The sequence below is a fragment of the Antennarius striatus genome, chromosome 5 (assembly GCF_040054535.1).
Source record: "Antennarius striatus isolate MH-2024 chromosome 5, ASM4005453v1, whole genome shotgun sequence".
Lineage (NCBI taxonomy): Eukaryota > Metazoa > Chordata > Actinopteri > Lophiiformes > Antennariidae > Antennarius > Antennarius striatus.
Window position 1 is genome coordinate 16,099,110 of NC_090780.1, and position 23,391 is coordinate 16,122,500.

The following is a 23,391-nucleotide window of genomic DNA, read 5'->3' on the forward strand; positions in this document are numbered from 1 at the left end:
TCTCTTTACTCCCAATGAACTCTTCTCAGACTTGGTGCTGCAGCTTTTTGGACAGGAAACTACAGTCAGCAGTGCTTTTGTTTCCTCCAGGCTACAAACTAGTTGGGCTGAACTATACTGTCATATAATTACCGCTTAACCCGAACCAGACAAAGCACTAACACAGGGCAGCTTTGCTCTAGATTTATAAGCCCAGGAGCCACGTTTTGTCGTCATATTATATATCTTAGAATATATATAAAAATTACAACTTTTTATGAAAATAACCTTTTATGCACATGTAATAATATGATATTCCTTTACTATTCTGTAGTCATACACGCAGGAAATCTCAGGACCTGTCAGCCAATGCTATTCTGAACTCCACATTGAAGAGACTAAAAACATTAATTCCCATTGAAACAGTTGAAATGATGGTGTTTCGCAATTTTGTTAAATTATTTGACTAGTTTTACAATGCACACATTTTGTTTTGCATGGCAAGAAGTACACGTATTGTCCTCTAACGGTATGAGTCACTGATTTCCCTTCAGATGCTGTTAGGACTCAGTGTGGGAATTTTCTTGATTCAGTCATGAGGCCTTTTTACGATGCCCCACTGCCCCTGGAGACCAGACTGGGGTATTTTGTTAGTGACTCATCCTCATGATAGTAATAACACACTCCTACAAGTAACTCCTTACATGCATGAGTGCATATGCCTAACAGTGACCTGCTGTAAACTGACAGGATCACAATTCAATCTGTGCAAAATGACGGTTCATAAATAGATGGAGAAACTAAAGTTTGTAGTTGTGCAAAGGATCATCTGATATTCATTTCTATTTTATGACCCAGCGAATAGAAAAGAAGACTCACATTAGCATTTTAGTAAAGGCAAGAAGTTCTTTACTTTGCGACAAGACAAATTCATTTGCAGAAATCCAGGAATAATGAGCAGTCATTTTCAACGTTACTTTATTTTCTTTCTTTTTTGCTAGAACCACAGCTGTAAAACCTTAACTAATCCTCAAATTTTATTGAGGGTCTTACTAAGGATTATCTTTTTTTTTTTATTAGCAGATGAATAGTAATAGTAGGGTGTACTCAAATAAATAGACCATATTTTAGAAAGTGTGTTTGATAACATATGAGGTAGAGAAACCCAGCAGATGTTCATCCCATGTTGACACCTGGACACTGTGGACGGGGGTCTTCCCTGTGATTGACAGTTTGAGTGCATGGCAGGAACATATTTATGTTTCACAGCAACAAATCTCTGGACATGCATCAATTTTACTAACAACTTGATAACCCAGTGTTCAATTGGTGCATAATCACTCATTTGTGTCACTCAGGCTTTGAAGCTTAAGTATTTCTAGAATTTGTACTCTGTGTGGGCTTCAAGTCTGTCTGGGCACAAGGTCAGAGCTTGTGTGGGCAGTGGCAGTACTGGAGATCTAGTTGTAGCAGGATTTTTGTGTTTGTGGAAAAAATCCAGATATTCTGCATTTTACCGCACCGCTGGACACTGACAGTTCACCATACATGACTCACTGTACACACAATCTAAACTGAACATATGCAAAATGAAGACATACCACATAGCAAAGATATCCCAGTAAAACCAATGCAAGATTTTTAACAAAACCTGCGTCAGAAAGGAAGTACAGTCACAACTGATATCGACATTCCAGAGTCTCATTTCGTTAACATCAACATATTTCAAATAGCTGCCTTCCCTGCTGCTTTACATGCATAACTTGCCAATTTTGTCATCTGCTGCAGGGGATTTTTAACAAAGTTGGACAAGAGTACTCTCCAAATTTATCAAATTAAAATTCACACTTTGAAACAAATTCACAGGATCACAATATGTTAAATATGTAAATGAGGACATTCTCATCTTCGCTGTGATATTATCACACCAACCTCAAATGATACAGGACAGATACAGTGTAATCAGAAAAGACCAAGATAAATACACCCAATTCAGGCTTCAAAAGAGCCCGAAGTTTGTTGACATTACATTGTGGTTACATTAAAGTCTTGTGTGTTTGTACAAGAGTCAGTCCCACCATCTATTCCAGCTCTGAACAATGAGATTGGAGGTGTTTTCATGTCTTCGACTTCCTGAAAATCCCTATCCTCTCTATCCTCTCACTTCCGGTCATGACTCACACCCCTGTCCACCAGTCACAAAAGACTCTCTGCAGCTCGATCCCATAGCAGCCTTTTCATCTTCTTATTGGTATTTACAGAATTATTTAAATGACCCATCGTCTATAAAAGTTACTTAGTGAAGCTATATTCAATTTAATGCTCATATAATTATGTTTTCAACACATTTGTCACAGATTAAGTGGTAGAATTTGTTGCTTTCTGAAGTAGTGCTGGGACGTCAGCAGCTCAGTCCACTAGGTCTGTGGCTGGGGACCGGAGGGTGGCTCAAGACCCATATGGAATAAAAAGCTTGGAGTGTGAACTGGCAGTGTGAACTGGCAGTGGCAACTTATGACGTCCCGTTATAAGTTGCTCATTTCGTATACCCCATGTGACAGCTTCCCACTGCACTGCTTCCATTCATCTGGATGCTACAAGCCCCTTGTGGGTGTACAGCCTTGTTCACTCACAAATGGAAAAAAAATCGTCAATCGTCAATCATGTTTCTATCATCAACTAGCTGCTGTCGATGATGCATACACATATGGAAGACCACATATATGAACAACCACACGCCGCCATATGTTACAACTGTAGTTCTCCTTTTTGCCATAACCCAACTTGAGCACCATAACATTTTCACCCCATAGATTAAGATTTCACATCATGTCAAAATCTCTGCAAATTTAAGACTAAGTGAACAGTTTGCTCTGATGTCGTGCTTCACGTGGCTTTGCTCTCGACACGTCGTCTGCAGTATATCGTCCTCCTTTCATTCACATCTCTGCAAATGTCTGAGTAGGAAATAAACTCACAATGTATTTATGTGCATGAGGACCTTCATGAGCATTGAGCCTGATGACAATTCGAGTCAGGTTGAAAGCATGAACCACTAAACGCTGAATTCTTAATAGATAGATAGATAGATACTTAATTAATCCCGGAGGAAATTGTAATGTTATGCTATTTGATGTTAACTATTGGTTGAGTTAACTGAGAAATTTAATGGAAATAAAACGGAATAAGAATAAGTGGTGTGTTGGACTTTTGATTACCAGGAAGTGCATCAGCACATCATTCATGTAAGTGTGGTGGAATACCTCAGTGGCTTAAACCTTGGCTTGGCCTCTACACCCTCGAGGATAAAATTAATTCAGCAGAGGTGGAGATTAAAACATTACATTATGGTACTACAATATTTTATTCCATCTATGTGTTGTTTTTATGTCCTGTAATTGTTTCTGGTAAGTTTTAGGGAAAAGTACTTTTGTGTAAATGTGGTAATGACATTTAAATGACCTCAAATGGCAATTGTAGAATAAAATTTAACAAATAACAAGTTACAAACAGTTCACCTTTGAACAGCCTCTCAAAACCAATCGTGTTCATAGGGTGAGGACTACCTGTAAGGTGAAACTCTCACAACCCTCTATGTTTATGTATTTACTTTATTTATAAGGAAATGTAATTGTAGCTGAAGAGTGCACTGAAGGACTGTATAGTGTATGGTTAGAAAATTCTGCTATATGCTTTCATCTGTCTCACAGCTATCGACCCATTTTCTGTGTGGCTTTGGCCTTTGAGACTTTAGAGGATTTCTAGTCTACTGAAATCCAGGAGAGAAAGAACAGGTTGCCTTCTTTAGCTCACCATCACTGTAGGACTGAATGGATGACTGCTCTACCGCTCCATGTTGTGGGACCAGACTGCATGAGATGTCACCTCCGGATCATACCCAGCATCAGATTGGTGGGTGGAGGGAGAGGGCCATGCAGAGGAAATGTGGAGACTGAAAAATGGAGAGATTCCAGACAAAGGCAAAGTGACAAAATGAGAGAGAGAGAGAGAGAGAGAGAGAGAGAGAGAGAGAGAGAGAGAGAGAGAGAGAGAGAGAGAGAGAGAGAGAGAGAGAGATTGTGTATGTAAGTATATGTGTGTTTGTACAGGAGTGAAACTAGAGCACACAGACGGTATCTGCTGAGACCTGTCTCCAAGTATTATTTTAAACTTCTGACGTTGATTTTTTTCAGTGCTTTGGAACAGTCTGGTGTGACTGGGAAATTGAGTGTGTGTGTGTGTGTGTGTGTGTGTGTGTGTGTGTGTGTGTGTGTGTGTGTGTGTGTGTGTGTGTGTGTGTGTGTGTGTGTGTGTGTGTGTGTGTGTGAGAGAGAGAGAGAGAGAGAGAGAGAGAGAGAGAGAGAGAAGAGAGAGAGAGAGAGAGAGAGAGAGAGAGAGAGAGAGAGAGAGAGAGAGAGAGAGAGAGAGAGAGAGAGAGAGAGAGAGAGAGAGAGAGGAGGTTGAAAATGTGGTTCCAATCACTCACAAAGATGCTTTTGTTCTGGAGCTGAGGCCCTCTCTCTCGCTCTCTCTCTCTCTCTCTCTCTCTCTCTCTCTCTCTCTCTCTCTCTTCTCTCCCCCTCTCGCTCACTCGCTCTCTCCTTTTCTTTTCTCTGTGGATCTCCTCCATCTCTCTTTTTCTCTTTCTCTGTCTATCTCTCTCTCGCCCTCAGTCCCTCTCTTCCCCTCCTCTCTCTCTGTCTCTCTTTCTCTGCCACACATGGAGTTTCATCCACTTCCTCATCACACACAGGAGTAATCTTTGGAGGAAAAAGCTTTCATTTAAAACAATCTGAAGCCGATCCTTTAACAATCTGATCACTGACACAGCATCTGTGCAGTTTGAATGATCTAAGCAATTTTGGTCGGGCGCACCCAGGATTTGTCTTTCAATTTAATATAATGTGATTTTTCACATTTTCTAAGGCAGTAATGTGTTGATTGTGCATGTTTGGGGGGAATGGTTATCTATGTGTGTGTGTAATTTGGTGCTGTTTCAAAAAAAGATCTGGATCCGCCAAATTTAAACGTTTGGCTGTTACAAATACAGTAACCTTAAATTATGGTTTAAGGATATGAGTGTGATTTTGGATATGGCTTGACTGAATTAAAGGGGACCGCGGGCCTTGGTGGAGGTATGCTTTATATTGAGTGACACTGTGTATTACTTTAAATCACATCAGGGCTTCATTGTCCACTTTCTGGGAATGTTGCATAATGTCTGTCAGAGAAGAAACGTGTTTTATCCACTTCTGTTAGATAGATGGATGGATGGATGGATGGATGGATGGATGGATGGATGGATGGATGGATGGATGGATGGATGGATGGATAGACAGACAGGCAGGCAGACAGACAGACAGACAGACAGACAGACAGGCAGGCAGGCAGACAGATAGATAGATAAATGAGTTGCATAAGTCTAAGGCAAAAAAACCCATTGGAAAAGTCAGAATTAACTAAACTTATGTAAAGTTGAAAAAAGTCTGGAGTGACACAAGAATCAACAACATCCTGACACAGAATATAGAAACAATGACTATGGACGAGATAATGAAATGCAGCTAACAACAAAATACAGGCAACAAGACAATGCCGGTAAAACCAACATGCAATCAAAAAGGAAGGAAATGCAGAGTTGACTTTTTGGAGGAAAGCATATGGGAGGCTTTAAAGAAGAGCAGGTGTCTGACAACATGGAAACAAGGGAGAAGGAGCAGTAAATGAACAGATGCAGCAAGGAAGAAAGCATAGAAGTGAAAACACAGAACACCCCTTGGAGACAGGAAGGGTGAAGAGACAGTCATGGCACAGAAAAATAAAAGAAGAAGATGAAGAAGGAGAAGAAGATCAACTTTATTAATACCCTTAACGGGGAAATTACTCTTCTCACTCTATACATGACTATTTTGTGTTACATCCAGGATACATTTGTGCAGGTCACTGAAACACACAACACACAAGGGGCCTGCGAGCATGCAGTCAGTCAGCAGAACACAACACGACACGACACGACACGACACAACACGACACAACACAACACAACACAACACAACACAAAACAACAGTACATGGGGAGGCAGAGTGGATGGCAGCCACTTCTGGTAGCGCCCCAATTGAGCAACTTGTAAGGGGACGGCGCCTTGCTCAAGGGTGCCTCGGCAGTGGCCGGGAAGGGAGCTGACAGTTGGATGTCGAACAGCCAATGTCTGGGCGATGTCTGATTGGAAGACGTCCGCTCTACCGCTGAGCCACTGCCGCAATAATAAATCAAAATACGTAAAACAGCAAAATAAGCTAAGCCCAAAAATGAGGGAAAGAACTTTGAAGGTCAACCTAAGACCAAACCACAATGCACACGAGTATTGTTTCATCAACATTATATTGATTGGTTTCACTATGTTATATGCAAATCATAAAAAGTTATCTTTTTTCAGACATGTTGTTTCATGTATTTTACCACCTTTAACAAACGCACAATTCCATTTATGCCAAAGAGTGACCTCTTCATCATGGTTGTACGTGTTTGACATAAATGTAATTATAACAGCAGTTGGTGTGTAGGGAGAAAATGAAGACATCCTCACTCAAACATGTGCATGTGGACACATGCAGCAGCAGATGAACTGTGTGTTGTGTTGTTTGAGTCAGTCAATAAAAAATTTTTGGGGGGTGGCCCGTTCATTGAACCACATATCGAGGAAGGGCAGGAGGGGCAGTAGAGCAAGGAGGGAGATGACAGTGAGTGACACGGGAGAGGAGAGATGCCAGCATGACTCTCCCTAAATTTATTTTGTGACTCACAGGGTCTGCCTGGACCTCAGTGCTCTCCATGCTACTGCGACTAGCAGCCCTCCTCACCTACCCAATTATGCACACGTGTATTGATTTAGCATTGCCATGTCTATGTCAGGAATGCAAGCAAATGCATAAACAGGTACACAAAACTTTGTCTGGACACACAAACTGGCTTGCAAATTGACAGTGCATGGTCTCGTGTGCACACACCGATCTCTACTGCTGTTCAGATGAGCACTAAGAAATATATCAAGAGTTTCAGGCATTGGTTTCTGCCAAACATTACTGTGCCTCACTAAGAATAACCTCTTTGTGTGTTACTCTGCACCCTGGCTCACCTCGTACAAGTATAAGGTTCTATGTTTCTACTTAGTATTCATGATGTGTTCCTATATGTGAGTGTGTGTTTGTGTGTGCAATGGGCTTAAGATGGGGTCTCTACCAAAACCAAATGTCAAAGGGGATTTGAGCGCCAAGTGTCAGTTTCCTCCCAGTCGACTAAAAGGAGTTCACTAAAAGCAGAAGATTAAACAAAGTTTCAACTTTCCAAAAAACACAAGCCAGTTTCCATTTTTTTCTCCCTGTGGCAGCACATCCACAATGCAGTGCAGAAGTTAAAAGATAAGCTGTAGGGCATGCACCAAACGGAGGAGGCAGAGGGAGATGCAGGCAGGGAAGGAGAAGTAAAAAGGAAGTTTTAAAAATTACGCAAAATAGGTTGTACTCATATGCTGCATCTACTCTACCGTCTCAGAGGACTTCAGTCACACACATTACAGGTAGTGTCCACAAATGCTCTTTCCTGTTGCACACTCTCTGGCCCACCCTGTTGGTCGATCTATGTCAGTGGAGCTCAGTGATGTTTGTTGCTGGGTTTGTGTTTATGAGATGCTGCTTGTGTTGTCCGGTTTGTTTACTCCTCCTGGTGGCCAGTCTCTGCATCACAACACAGCCTGACCTCTGACGGGCCCGATGCACAAGCCCAAACCTCTACCCTCTGAAAGTTCATAACTGCTTGCTGTCAAATGGGATTTACGCATGAGGAAGGAATAAATAATGACTTTAAAGGCTTTATGACATGATTTCTGCAAGGTGTATTTTCTGTATTCCGAGCTTACACTATTAAAATAAAACTGTTCTCAACCCTGTTTTGAATGAATCCTGCAACAGCAAATAGTTTAGGAGTCACCACCAATGTTGTCAAAAGGTAGATAATTAATTTGATTTAATGCAGTTCAAAGGTTTTAAGACAGACAAATAATTTTTTCTCTTAAAACGACCAATTTGTGGACTTTATGGCGTGAGTGTTTTCCAAAATAAGTCTTAGATGTGTTTCAGATACACATGATCTTAACAGGAATGCTCGTTCCAGCACCAGTGATTTAGTAGATGAAAATTAATCCCTTCAGAATACTGTAAATGTATAATATAACACAACAGGATTCTAATTCATGTTTCTTCTTTTTCGGGGTCTGATTAGTTTCATTACAGTAATGCGTGACTAAGGCATCTACAGTAATCTGGCAAAGTTCACAGTTAATACTATTTAATTTTAAAGTCTTGCATTGCACTTTCAGTTTGTGTTTGCATGTGTGATCTCCTGTTTGGGTGTGAGGGTGTCCAAGTACAAAGTAAAATACAGGCTCAAAAAATGGTGGCAAAGTTGATTAGTCCTGTTTGATAGTTTCATCACAAAGGAACCAACAGATTTATTTTACAGTTAATTTCACCTACAGATTTTTGAGTAATTATCCATAAAGTGTTCATTTTAGCATAGAAAGTAAAATAAAACTGTAAAATCAAGTACTTAACTATTGTAAACAGTCTCAAGGTATGTTTTAGTTTAAATGAACCATTAAAACCATCAGCGTCATGGCTTGCTGCAAATGTGAGTAAATCTTTGTATTTGGATGTTTTTCAAAGCCTGACTAGGTATAAAAAGGTCATTTTATGTAATCAAACATCTAAGAGCATTTATTATAGTGCGAAAAATAAATTTAACGTTGTAGTACAATAATTTTTTCTGCCTTCTCATTCCCTCAAATTGGGAGCTACCGCTCAGCACTTCAGGAGAAGAAACAAAGATGCAGTATAGGACAGTGTAATAAGTATTTTATTGCATTTTATAATGCCATTGTCAATAATTAGTACAGATTACATGCAACTAGACCTACTGTACAGTTTTTTATTGTCTGCATGGACAGACACAAGAAGATTCAGGTTACAAATACACAGATATATGTGTGTGTGTTTTTATACAGCATGAAGGAAAGGGCAGTGACTGGCATTACATGGCTACCCGGGGTGGAGGGTCAGAGCGCTGGGTTCCACTGTCTGTCTGAAGCCACCACCCAGTCCCTGTCCCTGCCTCGTCCTCGGGTCACACTTTCAAATAACAAGAAATAAAAGAAAAACCAAAGGATAAAGAGAGGTAAACAGGTAAACTGAAACTAAGAAACAATTCAGAGAGTCACTGCTGAAAATGTACACACATTCCTAAGGTTTAACCAGAGGAGAGCTGAAGTGGTAGTTCCATCAGATTCTGGCTTTCTACTTGATAATACCATCAGGCAAAGCTCCACTTTGAGAGCCCCTTCCCCCTCACAAGACACCTCAGAACTGTCCAATCACACATCAGGATTTGGGCTCCCTGTATCCTAAGAGTCAGTCTCAAGCCAATAGGATGCAGGCTGGATCTGGAACGCTATAACATGGATGTACAGGATAACGTCATTAAAGGTGATCAGTGGAGTGGAGTTTTGGAAGTAGCTTGATTTTTGTTTGGTTAAGTGTGTGGTATTGGTTTGGTTACAGTTTGGTTACAGTTCAGGAATTTGGACTAAGCAAACGGTTTCTTGCAATAGCTTTGGTAGTCAGAGGATGAGCTGCATCTCTGAGAGCCATTCCACATTTTGGTATTGATACGCAAGAGGTGGAGTATCAAAAATGGAAAAGTATCAGTGTTTGATCTGCTCTTGTGGGATTGGGAGATGAGTGGTTTGTGACCAGTCACGGCCGGCCAGGTTCGGCTTGGTGACGCCGCCATAGCGCCTGCTGATGATTGACAGCTCTGTGGGGTTGGAGTTCAGCACAGGAATGACAGGGGTCAGGGTCAGAGGGAAGGGTCACAGGGAGCTGGACACATATTGGCACCTGAGAGGACCAACTGCAATACCATTTTGGAGCTCCGCATTTTTAAAGCAAGAGAGGGGCTACATATTACGTTTTTTTTTTTCTCTTTCGCTTTTTCTGTTTTCAGAGGTTTTGGTCCTGTCTTTGAGAAAAAAGTTCTTCTGAGGTATCAATACATAATGAAGAAACTTTTTAGTTTGTTTTCCATTAGTTTTTTCTTTCCTTAAAAATGCATAAATGCAGTACAGAGACAAAAAAGTATCAAAATAGACCTAGCTAAGATAAATATACAAACAGGTGTTACCTAAACCACTGATCTAACGTTTATTCTTTTAATTTTTTTTAGAGATAATACACTTTTTAAAAAAAAATCAGCGTCCCAGACGTTTTATGAAGAACTGAAAAAGTGAAAACAAATGAAACAATAAAAACAGAACTAATAAACCAAGATACCTGCAGCACTTATGATAAATACATATACTTCAGCATTAGCAGTACAGTATAGGAATCAGAGCTGAAAGCTTTACAATAGCTAAACAGGTGCAGAAAAAAAATAAATCAAAGAAATCAAAGGAAAATTTAGGAAAGAATGCCCTGGAGAGATAAGTCAAGCATTAATATACAAGAATACATCATGTTATGCCAAGCTGGAGAAAAAAAAACAGAAGTGTTACATGGCGACCTGTGAACAATTTACAGCTTCATAAAACAGCTTTGTTTACAGGTGTACCTTAAAGCACGAGTCAGAGATCATCTATGTACTGTATGCAGCAGTTCCTCTTGGTCTGGATATTACTAGTACTAGTGATGAGTTTCCTTAAGTGTGTGTTCATCCTCTCAATGTCTCTGTGAGTGTTTTGGTGAAGTGTATGTGGCTGTGCCGTGGGTCTTTGGATATCTGAATGATCGGAGCCTCTGTTATGCTTCTGTACTGTCATGCTTCTAAGCGCCGGTTATGCTCCCGTGTGTGTGTGTGGGTGTGTCTGTTGTTGCACCAATATACTTGTCCATTGTTACGCCTGACTGACACAAACACCACACAGGTATTACCAACCTGGCTGCTTATTGGCTGATACGAATATGCACGCATACAGTCAAAGCACACCATCATTGATCGTTCACATAGCTCAGTGCGAACCGGGTTCAGTCAGTACTACACAGTTAGAATAACGTACTGTATAGTGAGTGCTTCACAACACACTCTGAGACATAGAGTGCTTTCAATGCAGTTTAAGGAGAGGTAGTCATTTTAAAATTCCACGGAACGTAAAATGTCTCTATGTTTTTGGGCTTAAGCAGATGTGTTAGGGAGTCCGGATCACCAAATACCTTTTTTTTTTTTTGTCAGTCATACAGTAAGTGTAACAACAATTTTGGCATTCATTATTATTATCCAGGCAGAGTGGAGAAAAAAATATTTAAGAGAGTTCAGTCTCCCTTTGGCTATGAGTTGAACCACTTTGAAAAGGAGGTAGTGTTATTTTTGGTTTTTATCTCATTTCAAGAATATGCCCGTCTATCACTTTGTACTTTGTTAGAAATCAGTCTCTAATGTGACAGGAAACAGTCCCGTTTGAACACAAAGTCACCAGAAAGGTTCTTTCATCAAAGAAGAAAAATCTTTTGAAGTGCAAGAGAAAAAGTATGAAAATATGAACCCAACTTTTAATCACATGATGTCCCTTGGTTGTTTTCATCTTACATTGGTATATGGTTTTAAACTTTTTTTTGTGTCTTGCTTCCTCTTAATTGTAACATATATGTAACTCCTGACTCTTCAAAGAGTTTTGTGACCACCTAAGAGTGCATTTGCAGAAAATAGATCAGGACCAGTTTGTTTCCTAGATTCAAATGTCCAATGTTCGTTACGAAACTAACACAGAAAGTAAGTCAGGTTAATGGTTGGGGCAGCCGATTATTCTAAATCTATATTAAGCCTCTTTTTTTTGTAGTTGGTAAAGGTATATAGATGTGTTGCGTTCAAGAGCCTCATCTGCTTGTACTGTAGCAGGGCCAGTCTGGGGGTTGTGTTTAGAACACAGTTCAGCCTTCGTGTGGGAGAGACAGGGTTTCACCTCTAAGTGCTTTTTTTTTCTTTTCTTTCCTTTAGTTTTTCAGAGGAACTGTGCAAGGGTTTAATAATGCTAGTTTTTTGGCCTCACACCTAATTTGAGCCATTCGTAACGGCTTATCTCGTACAAGCTTTGATGTCTCCAAATTCTAGTTTGCTTCACACACTTTGGTTTCTGGAATGGTCAGCACTGTAATTTTAACACAATAGCTTCACAAAGACAATAAGAAAAACTCAAACTCCTGGTTTGCTGTTTCTTTTGGCCAATTCTTTAAGAAGAAGAAGAAATAAATCTCAAAAAATACTAAATTCAAAATACAGGGTTTTTGGTTTTCTACATATTTCTTTGGTTACCTGTAACAAAAATAAAATGGGCACGAGCAAATAATAGATTAAATGAAATGTTAAATTTGGTATGGCACTGTAGAGAGGACTAATGCTCTTATGCTCATGGAAAACAAACAAAAACAAATCTCAGGTGCTATTCCTTTTACACAAACTCTCGTGTTAAAATGCAGATAGAATCTACACGGTAACTATTACACCCATAGAGCTTTGAATTGAAGTTGAGCAGAGTTGCCACATTTGGTGTCCCACGGAAAGAATTCCACCTTATTTATTTGTCAATTTGGACACAGTTCCAGGTGGAACCTATGTGGGATGAGGTATTCTCTGACTGCAGTAATAATATATTTATATATTTTAAAGCATTACTGTTATTTCTCAACTAAATACACAGCCAAACACAGGTGCATGAAAGAGATTAAAAGATTCAGCTGTTAAATAATCTGTCTGGGTAACGGCAAGTTTAAGTGCTATTTCCAAATTTCTTGACTGATACACATGGGCAGATAGGGAGAGGGGCAGGAGTTGGGGGCGTGAGGTGAGGGTGGATTGGGTATCACTGGGGCAATACTACGCTTTCTTTTTTAAAAATTTTTTCTTCTTTTTTTTTGCCAATACTCACTTTGAATGATGTTAACAGCCAGAGTAACTCAAACAATTACAATACGAAAAGAAAAACAGGGTACGTTGAAACGGAACGCCACTGTGGAAATATTGATCCTCAAAAATAAACAGTGAAAATAACATCAAATTATAAACAATGAAATGGAAAAAGCTACCACGTGCTTTTTTTCTTGTTATATTCCATAATCACCAACAGTCTTCTCTTTTAGTCACAATATTTCTTTAGATGCTTTCTCCCTCTCTTTTCTCTGCTTCATCTTTTTTCATCATGTTCTCAAAGTGTTTCAAGCTCATCCCTCCGTTTGGTGAAGGGAGGAGAGAAGGACAGCACCAAATGGTCCTAATCCTGCAGTTTGTTTTGGGGTATGCGGTTGTATGTGGGGTAGGAAAATGAATTTTTTTGTCAATTAAAAGCAAAAAGTTCATAAGACGTCCACCACTAAGTGTCTTTCTTGGGGCAAAATTTTGGACAGGGACCCAGGGCCATGCTGCCTCCTTCCGGTCAGCCTTGGTGTGGACTCACACGGGAGCCAGCTTGACAGAAGTGTTGGAGCGCTGTTGGAGGTAATCTTCAAAATTGTTCTTCCTGCCTTCCCATCTTGAAGCCCGACAGTTTCATTTCATTTAAAAATCAAATAAATTTAAAAAGCAAATGATTGGCTAAGAGAAGAGGGGGAAGAATGAGAGGTATATTTCACAGTTCCCGGTGACTGCTCCATGTCTATACAGTATACACATAATCCTGTGTGTGTGTGTGTGTGTGTGTGTGTGTGTGTGTTTGTGTGTGTGTCCTTGTCGCCTGACGCACACATGCCTGTAGGTCTGCTCAACTAACGAACAGATAAAAACAGCTAGCCAGGCAGCCCAAGACAACAGTAAGGAGAGTGTAGGCAGAGGGTTGAGGGAGGAGGGCGTGTCCAAACCTCTGAGGGGTCACTACACAGAGGTGGCTTCGACCAAGGAGGATGATGGGACGTGATTTGACAAAAGTGTGTGTGTGCATGTTTGTGTGAGCTTGTATGCATTGAGTGGTGTTACACCTCTAAGCCAAGTGCTGGAAAAGAAACTCATGGAGGTAAAGCAGTGCTCCACAGTCTTGTTTTTGCGTTGAAAAGTAACGGAGGTCATCTAACCCTGTTTGGAGTTTTTCAATGTTGTCCTTGGTAGCTTGCATGTTCTTGAAAACAAAAACAAAAAAAACATTCTATTTTCTCTCTCTTTTCTCTTAAGTGTACTGTAGCTATCTTTTCATCTTCACGCTCATGAGGGATTGGTCTCACTATGTCTTGTCCCTCTGGTCTCTTTTGGATATGTCCTACTCCAGCTCCTCGGTGGGAAGGTCTTCCTCGAGGTCACGCTCGTCGCTCGGCAATGGCAGGCTGTGTGTCACACCAGCCAGGAGGGAAACTGACCGAATGTCCTCCTCCACCTCAGTGGGCTCCTCCTTCACATGGACCGGGTGACTGGAGGACAGAGCAACAGTCAGTTAGCAAGTGGTTTAAAAGGAACAGAAGAATTTCTCATTTGCCATACATTTTCTGATATGTTGCTTTTCCTCTCATGTTAAGTAATTTCAATATTTCTTTGTTATGATAAATTATATGTTATTTTGGAGGCAAGTCTGTACTTCTTACTGGTAAAGTATATGTCTAGGTGTAATTTTAGTTTGAAGAGAGCTAAAGAGCTAAAAAATAGATTTTTAAAAATCAACAATATTGGCTCCTATGATTTCAGTCGGTAATAGTCGTTTCCTGTACTGTGTCCTGACAAGAAGCTAATAATGATATTAATAATAATAATAATAATAATAATAATAATAATAATAATAATAATAATAATAATAATAATAATAATAATAATAATAATAAAAATAATAAAAATAAAGCTTACGCGCGAGCGTGTGTGTGTGTGTGTGTGTGTGTGTGTCCATGCGTACCTATACTGTTGAGGGCTGAGTGTGGGGCTGCAGCTCCCGTTACTGTTGACCTGCTCCACAGTGGAGCTGACATCATCGTGGCCCACATGCAGCATGTTGAGGCTCGCCGCAGACGAAGGGGTCAGCAGGGAAGGGCTGTTCAGCAGGGACAGACTGCTCTCTGCCAGAGCCGCCTACACACACACACACACGCACGCACGCACACACACACACACACACACACACACACACACACGCACGCACGCACACACACACACACACACGCACGCACACAAACACAGTGGTCAATTTACTTTAAACAAAAACGTTTAGTTTCATTCAAAGATTTTGCTGCTCTGATATTTCTCAAAATAAAATGAATAAAACTACGATCTTTAATAAATGCCAGCATAAAAATGCCATTTGAAAATGATCATTTTGTGGACTAATCATTTTAGACATAATGGATACACAACATGTTGTTTAACACATGACGTCAACTGTTTTTCTTTAGAACTAGAGTTTTTCTAAAGCAAATTTAAATCCCACTAACTCATAGGTGAACTTGACAAACCACTAGGGGGCACTTATATACAATAGTTTCAATACAGTGGTTTGTGCTTGAATGTAGAAGTCCCTGCTATTAGTCTGCGTGCGATCATATGAATATGAATCTATAGGAATCTAAAGGGGGCTAACCTTAAGTTAAACACACATGCAAACACAATGACAATGCCTGCCGGGGAGAAAACACTAAATCATGCTTCTGCCACCTGTGTCAACACACGTCTGGCTGTACGTAGGTGAGACAGGTCACACTGGTGGACGAGTCTCACCCTCTAACAAGGGACAATTTCATGCAATAACTGTAACTGTCTACTACTTGATGCTGTAAATCAACTCACTATGTGTGCATGGTTTCAGCATGTACGTAATCGTAGGATTGGGGAGATGGGCTGTGTGTGTGTGTGCCTAGATGTAGAGGCGGTGAGTGTGTGAGGGAAGTGAGGTGGGAGGTTGAGGGAGTGTGTTGGTGTGGCAGAGAGAGGTGGTGCGAACGTCGTTAGGGAATCCGCTAATTATGAGAGGGAATTGATATTAGTGCCCTTGATTTCGATTGGCTGCTATATGTGTGTGTGTGTGTGTGTGTGTGTGTGTGTGTGTGTGTGTGTGTGTGTGTGTGTGTGTGTGTGTGTGTGTGTGTGTGTGTGTGTGTGTGTGTGTGTGTGTGTGTGTGTGTGTGTGTGTGTGTGTGTGTGTGAGAGAGAGTGAGGAGAAAAGGGTATTTCTTACCTGGTAGCTGGCGTTTAGGGATCCAAATCCCAGGCCTGAAATCATGTTTTTCACCAGAGTGGGACTTCTATAGACACACAAACACACACACACACACACACACATACACACACACATACACACACACACAAAGAATTTTTTTTTAACTCAGTCAAAGCACTTTGACAAATCTCACAGATCTGTTTATTACAAGACACACACCATTAACAGATGCTAAAACACACAGTATGAAAGCATCTAATATCTGGCGTGCAGGTGTCTGCTTGCCTGTGTGTGTGTGTGTGTGTGTGTGTGTGTGTGTGTGTGTATGTGTGTGTGTGTGTAATTATCCCTGCTTTCTGTGAGAGAGAACATCTGTTTACATACGCTAACAAGGTTTTTCCCTCTCCTGCATCTCACACAGCTGCTTAGTAATGGTGTCGACAAACAGAAACACACCACGGTGTGTGCATATTTAGCCGGCAGCCATTTTTTTTCCTGGTAATCATAGAGTCAATTCAAGCAATCATAGTGCCAGCATCCATAAGCTTACACTCACATCAACTTCAACTATTCAGCAAGAAAACAAATGTACAAGTACAGTGTGTGTGTGTGTGTGTGGGGGGGGTGCACGTGTGTGTGTCAATGCACTTACCCGGTCATCTTTGGTGGTCTCCTCTTTTGGTATTCAACTTCATCCACAGTCCACACAGCCCCCTTCACGTTCTCAACACGAACAAAACACTTGTGCAGACTCAGGTTGTGGCGCACAGCATTCTGGGTGATGGGGGAAAGACGGAGAGAGGGACACAGAGAGAGAGGAGAGTGGGCTTATTGGAACTTTCTTTTATGTTAAAGTGAGATTTTGTTTGTTTAATCTTTAAATTACGTTTCATTCTCCTTTCTGACTTGCAGTGGAGAAAAATAATTGAAACTACCAGGTTAAAAAAACCCAAAAACTTAAGAAATAACTGACACTAACCCTCCTTGATGACTTCAGATAATTTCAGAAACCTCCTGTCTAATTGTAGTCGGGCAACGCTTCTTGAATTTAATGACTCGCTCTGAAATATTTCTTCACCTAGTGAAGCTGCTATTTTGGTTCCTCGCTATCTGGAGGTAAAACAATAACCTCAGGTCAGGGTGTGTTCACAGTGCTTTCCAGTTTGACGCAATGTCCCCCTCTAAGAAGCATGACGTGAGAATAATCCTATTTTTACCCATCGCCTTATATTGGCGCACACACTACGGCTTCATGGACAGCACTGACACAAGGTAATCGTGGAGTGTAGCACCACTTCTTCCCCGAATTATTCTAATCAGTCATCGTCAGTACACACAAAACACACACACACACACATCCACTCAGACAGGCAAGCCGACAAGCACACTGCTATCTTCGTCTCACCCCCCAGGGACAGGCCTCCCTTTTCATCTGCTATTTGTAGTTTGTTCATGCCCAATTTCATTACCAATTTTAATTCGTCTATAATTAAATCCTGCATATTCTCTCTGACACGCTGTTCTAAGCCGAGAGGGAGGGACAGGCCAGGCATGCATCACTCCTCGCCGTAATTATACACGCAGATACGCACACATGCACGCACACACAAACACTCACACATAATTACACAAGCCATAATCAGCGGAGGAACCCTTTCTCCCCCCGCATCCCCTCAACCCCTGAGCTGTGATGCTACGTTTTGTAAATGAGTCTGACCCCAATCTGCGCCCACAACCCTGACAGTGCAAGCGCAGACACACACACACACACACACACACACACACACACACACACACACACACACACACACACACACACACACACACACACACACACACGGTGCTATTGGAGCGCTATTTGCATTCGTCTTCGTGATGAAAGTCTAATTCTCACAGTTAAAACATTAGCAGTCATTTACAGTGGGTCACAGCACATGTGCCACTCATCTGTGTTTCCTCCGGGCAACGTTGGTGATGGAGGTGATGACGGCAGCCGGGGGGGGGAGGGGCGACCGAAGTATTTTTTTGGAAGAAGGATTGAATGGTGTTTCACAAAAAAAGAATTTGTTTCAGGCTTCAGGTGTAGCTGGATGAGTGAATGTCTTGAACCAAATGAACTGTGTTGAACCAAATTAGAGTTAAATGTTTTTGGATGTTCCATTTAAATTTACCTGGAAATAAGGTTGTAATTATAAAGTCAATCACGTAATTTCAGTTTAAAAAAAGAACAAAAGAAAAATAAATAAGAAAGCATGTATCATATCTATAAGTCAACGCACCTGTGAAGCAAATGCCTCATTGAGTCTCACACTCATACGATGTTAATGGATCAAATATTACCAATACCTATTGATGAACCTTGAGCTAATTTGAAAAAATTGGAATTTATTTTACTGTCTGACAATGAAATCAGTAGCAAAATAACATTTTAGTTTATTAAAAACTATCTAACTCCCAGAACGACAGAGTAACTGTTTTCGGTAAAAAGTTTCCTGTGGATTGAAATGAAATGATAAAACAAAGTCTTAATTTGGTGCTTTTCTTGATTAGATGCACTTACTTGGAACGTAAGTTAATGCATCTGATCCCAGAAAAAAAAAAGATTGTGAGTTTAAAGTAAAATTAAAGCTTCTTCTAGGCCTCTGACGCACCATGCAGCACCTTGAAACAACACACCGTTCATTAATTACTCCTCCTCTCTCGGTCATCCTTTTATTTATCCCTCTCTTCTCGCTCCCTCATTCACAATTCCTTCATTTCTCTGATCAATGACTTCCACTCCCTGACACTGCCGCTGTCCTCATGAAATATAACAGCTTATTAAAGGACATACATCTCTATGGCCCTATTTGACTCACTGAGCTGCTATATAAATACATAAGGTCATGCTGAGCTATATTTAAAGGTCTGCAAGGCCAATGGTACAGGAAGCAGACACCAGACATTAATAGTTAAAATTCATAAAAGTCAGATGAGGAGGTAAAGATATTCCTGACTGCGCCGTCTTTTAACCTTCTCTGCACCCTGCCCTCCATGCCTCCATCCGCCCCCACCCCCCTCCTTTGTTAAAGGCTATTAGAGGAAGGCCGGGGTCTCTCTTCTCAGTCCTATTGCTCATTCTCTCACTTTTGCTCTTTCTGGAGAAACTCAAATTAGTGTGAGCTTTCTGTAGAAAAGGGTCAGCACCTATAAATGGTCAGATCAGGCCAGGTAGGAGTGAGTGAGTGTGTGTCTGGCTAAGGATTCAGTGCGTGTGTGTGTGTGTGTGTGTGTGTGTGTGTGTGTGCGTGTGTGTGTGTGTGTGTGTGTGTGTGTGTGTGTGTGTGTGTGTGTTTGTGTGTGTGTGTGTGTGTGTGTGTGTGTGTGTGTGTGTGTGTGTGTGTGTGTGTGTGTGTTTGTGTGTGTGTGTGTGTGTATCAGCACATGTAACTTTGCAGTAAGGCTGTATGGCGGCTGGAAGCGCCTCTATTGGCCACAGGAGGTGGGGGGCACTGCTCCACCTCCCATGTGGAGGTGACAAATTTGTTCACGACTATTGGGACAAAAATGAGAGTAAGAGAATGGTAGTACGGTGTCACAGAAAGGACAAAAACTTCTATTGACTGTCCCATCAGTCAAATCTTTAAAGGGATGAACAAAGATAGCTTTAAAATCCAGAAGCTCCTGTACTCTGTTACCACGATCTCCTGTTACATGTAAAATTAAAAGTGTGTCCAAATGTTTCACTGCACAGCCTGCCTACAAATGTTTTTTCCCTCATTATGTTTTTAAGGCTCAGCAAGCAGGTGCAGGAGTGAGGTATTCTTTTATTTATTGGATGAATTTAACAGTCAATTTCATCTTCATTTTGACTGGTCATATATCGCATCCTGCTGTCGGTCAAACTATTGTGACCTGACTGACAGAAGTTTAAAAAAAATCAGAAGCCAAGCAAGAACTTTAATTTTCCTAATTTGCTGCTGTAAATCTACATTAACAAATTTGAGTTGACTCAGATTTTGCAGTTAACATGGATCAAACTGGTTCTGAAGGTCTAGTTAATTAAATTATTAAATGTTTAAGATTTAAAAGATGTAAATAAATGTACACTTTTTTGAATTTGCATTAATTTGATCTAACCAATATACAGCCATGACAAGGTTTAGCAACTGGGGAGAGTGAACATTTTACCTTCCACGTGGCTGTGTTTCTCCTGAAATAGGCAAATTTTCGTGTAAACCAGTTGTAGATCTCGTTGAGAGTCAACTGTCTGTCTGGGGACTCCAGAATGGCCTGAGGAAAGAGAGATAAACAAGGATATTCAGAGGACGACGCGGATGCAGAGGAGGTGGCGAACTGGACTGATTTAGACACTTACATGACGTATAAGGGAGGCGTAGGTAAAGGGAGGCCTGACATCAGCGTTCTTGTAGAACTCACAGTTCTGAGCAAGCTCTGAAAGAAAGAACAGTTGAAATTAGTTAATGTTAACTTACAGTCATTCATTCATCTTTTTATCCTTTTCTTCCCCTTTTGCGGGTCACAGGGGTTGCTGGAGCATATCCCAACGGACCTACGGGCGAGAGGCAGGGGACACTCTGAGCATGTGCTGGTGCACATGAAAGACAAACAACCACTCACACACACACATGCACACACACACACACACACCTACTGACAATTTGGAACTGACCAATTCACCTGAAGCGCATGTTTTTGGAGGGGAAAGGGAGCCCTAGAACCCAGAGAGAACCCATGCAGACACACGGCGACAGCGCTACCCACTGAGCCCAAATGTCACCCTGACGTGAACTTTTATGTTTCAAAATTTGAAATTAACAAAAAATATGTTTTTACCTCAAAAAACAATCTTGATAGAAACATTAAAAAAAAACCATTAAGAAAATATTGTCCGAGCAGCGTTTCACATTATTAAATTTAAACTTTTGGTGTGTATTGGTTCCTGTGCCGACTACTCTAAAATATGATTAATTAATTCAATATATTAATTTATTTTTTAAAGGAAATTTTTTACTCCAGCAGTGGTAAAGAATTAAATAAATGTGACTTTATTTTAAGCCAAACACTCAAGCTCCAGTAATTTTTTTTTTCAGGAAGGCCAAGAGATGGCAGCAACTACATCTTTCTTGAGGCCCAGAATAAAAGTGATTTCTAAATAAAGAGATGATCTCTTCCTCCCCAGAGTTCACAAGAATCCTTATACAAGTAGTTATCAATACTGTATTTTGAAAGTATGCAATCCATTATGATGCAATGATTAGCTCATTTATGATAATCATGACCGCGACATCTACCTGAGGCAATGGGGGTGCAGTACTTGTCGGAGTTGCGCCTACGTATGGGCCCAACGCCGTGTGTGTGGGAGTGTGTATGGAGGCTGGAGGAGCTGATGACTGAGGGTCCCTGGCGCAAAGGGGTGATGGGGGTGGCAGCTGAGGTGGGGGGGTGAGGAAGGCCCTCTGGGTAGACCTCGCTGTCCCGCTTTAACAGAGAGCCGCTCGATGCCAGGTTCAGCTGGAAAAACAAGCAGCCAGAAATTAGTGTGATCAATGAAAAAGGAAGAACGTTTCATTTATTACTATTCATTATTTCTTCCGAGCACAAACAAAATGTTATTAAGTAACAGGTTATATTTGAACTTTACTGCCCCTCGGTTTAATTGTGATATTCATCGTCTCATTTCAAAGACTCTAATACCAGCATGAAAAGGTAGACTAGGGAAACTGGCTTTAAGTGTGCTTATCCATTATTAACATAAAGATTAAGGGTTTCTGTGAAGAGGGTGGAGAATTGTTTTAATGCAGAGCTGTAAAATGGATTTTTTTATATGAGCAATTCTTCCATGTAGTTTACTTAAAAACTGGGTACTGCTATGGTTTACAGAGAGGAATAATCTATGCAAAGAAAGATCAAGGCCAGATGATCTGGTGACATCACTACTTTAGACTACACTCTAATGTCACATACAAAGAATGTCTTTCATGGAAGTGTTTCTGAACAGTTTTGTCTACTAGTTGCATGAGATTGAATACCTTTGAGGCTTCTAATAATTTAAACTATCACTTTTTATGACGGGGCATGAGATCAAGGAACTAGCCACCATTGATCTTAACTCAACTGACATGAAAACAAAAAGCCACCGATGCTACTGCACCTATTTAAGTGGTGTCACATCCATTCAGCATGCATCTGCATTCATGTGCAGAACCGCACGCGCTGAGCATGTACTGTATATCTATAGACACAGCAGTGGCTGCAATTAACCCTGTGCTTACAAATACAAAACCACAAGATAGCATGTTTGTAAGAGGGGAAACACACATGCACTCTGCAGTGGCAAAGACTTCACAGACCAATAAGGCCCAATTAGGCAGAGCCTTGTACGCACACACACACACACACACACACACACACACACACACACACACACACACACACACACACACACACACACACACACACACACACACACACACACACACACAGAAATCCAGTTCGCCCAGTCTCTCTGAGACAGTCGTTGTTTGGCTGCTGGTTTAAGACTAATTAAAACCACTCTGTGTATGTGTTATCTATATGTATGTAAAATGTGCTTCCACTCTGTGGCATTTAAGCCGACTGGAGGGGGCGGGGCAATTTTAACAGGTACTTCATTAACACTGCAGCCGTGCCACATCACCACGGCAACAGTCGAACTCTGTTAATTGAGGCCAAGCTTTGTTTCCATTCTTGACGCTCCTCCCCTGCCCCTCCTTCTCCAATCCCTGACCCTGAGGCTCGTCTGCAGCGGTGACAGAACACGCCTCTTCCTGATTTCCCATTAGATGTTAATAGCAGCTGATCCCCCTGCGATCAACACATCATCCAGAAACACAGGAGCACGCACGCACCGCACCCATTTATATCCCCGAAAATTAAGACACTCTACCTCTAATTGACAATTAATTTCAACATCTTCATATTTTAATAAGACCTCTCGTCAATCTGAATGATTAAATATTCATTAGACGCTGAATAACAACCTCAGTGATACGCACAGACACATATGCACACATCATATCAAATTTCTTTCTCTTTTGTCGGCACATGTGGCAAATATTGTGGGAGAGCTGCTCTCCTTTTCTCCCACAGGCTGAGAAATTGGAAGTTTTCATATTAAGATTGAAGGTTTAATTCTGGCACAGTTTGCATGTGTAGTGGCTGGACTGTACTTGTTTCTATGGAAGGACATTATCAGTGAGGTAATGGGATG

At 41.0% G+C, this 23,391-nt stretch overlaps 1 protein-coding gene across 3 annotated transcripts in view; it reads right to left on the bottom strand.

Annotated features, from left to right (window-relative positions):
- Positions 1-8,869: 8,869 nt before the first annotated feature.
- foxp4 (forkhead box P4) overlaps positions 8,870-23,391 on the bottom strand; it is a 94,979-nt gene continuing 80,457 nt past the window's right edge. For 2 of the 3 annotated variants that reach the window (XM_068314821.1, XM_068314819.1), the window contains exons 12-18: positions 21,434-21,653; positions 20,497-20,573; positions 20,310-20,411; positions 16,792-16,913; positions 16,158-16,224; positions 14,886-15,058; positions 8,870-14,412 (exon numbers count right to left, since the gene is read on the bottom strand). In XM_068314821.1, the coding sequence (XP_068170922.1) occupies positions 14,265-14,412; positions 14,886-15,058; positions 16,158-16,224; positions 16,792-16,913; positions 20,310-20,411; positions 20,497-20,573; positions 21,434-21,653 (909 nt within the window). In that variant the 3' untranslated portion in view covers positions 8,870-14,264. The remainder of the gene's footprint in view (positions 14,413-14,885; positions 15,059-16,157; positions 16,225-16,791; positions 16,914-20,309; positions 20,412-20,496; positions 20,574-21,433; positions 21,654-23,391) is intronic. The other variant, XM_068314820.1, reaches the window with a different exon arrangement.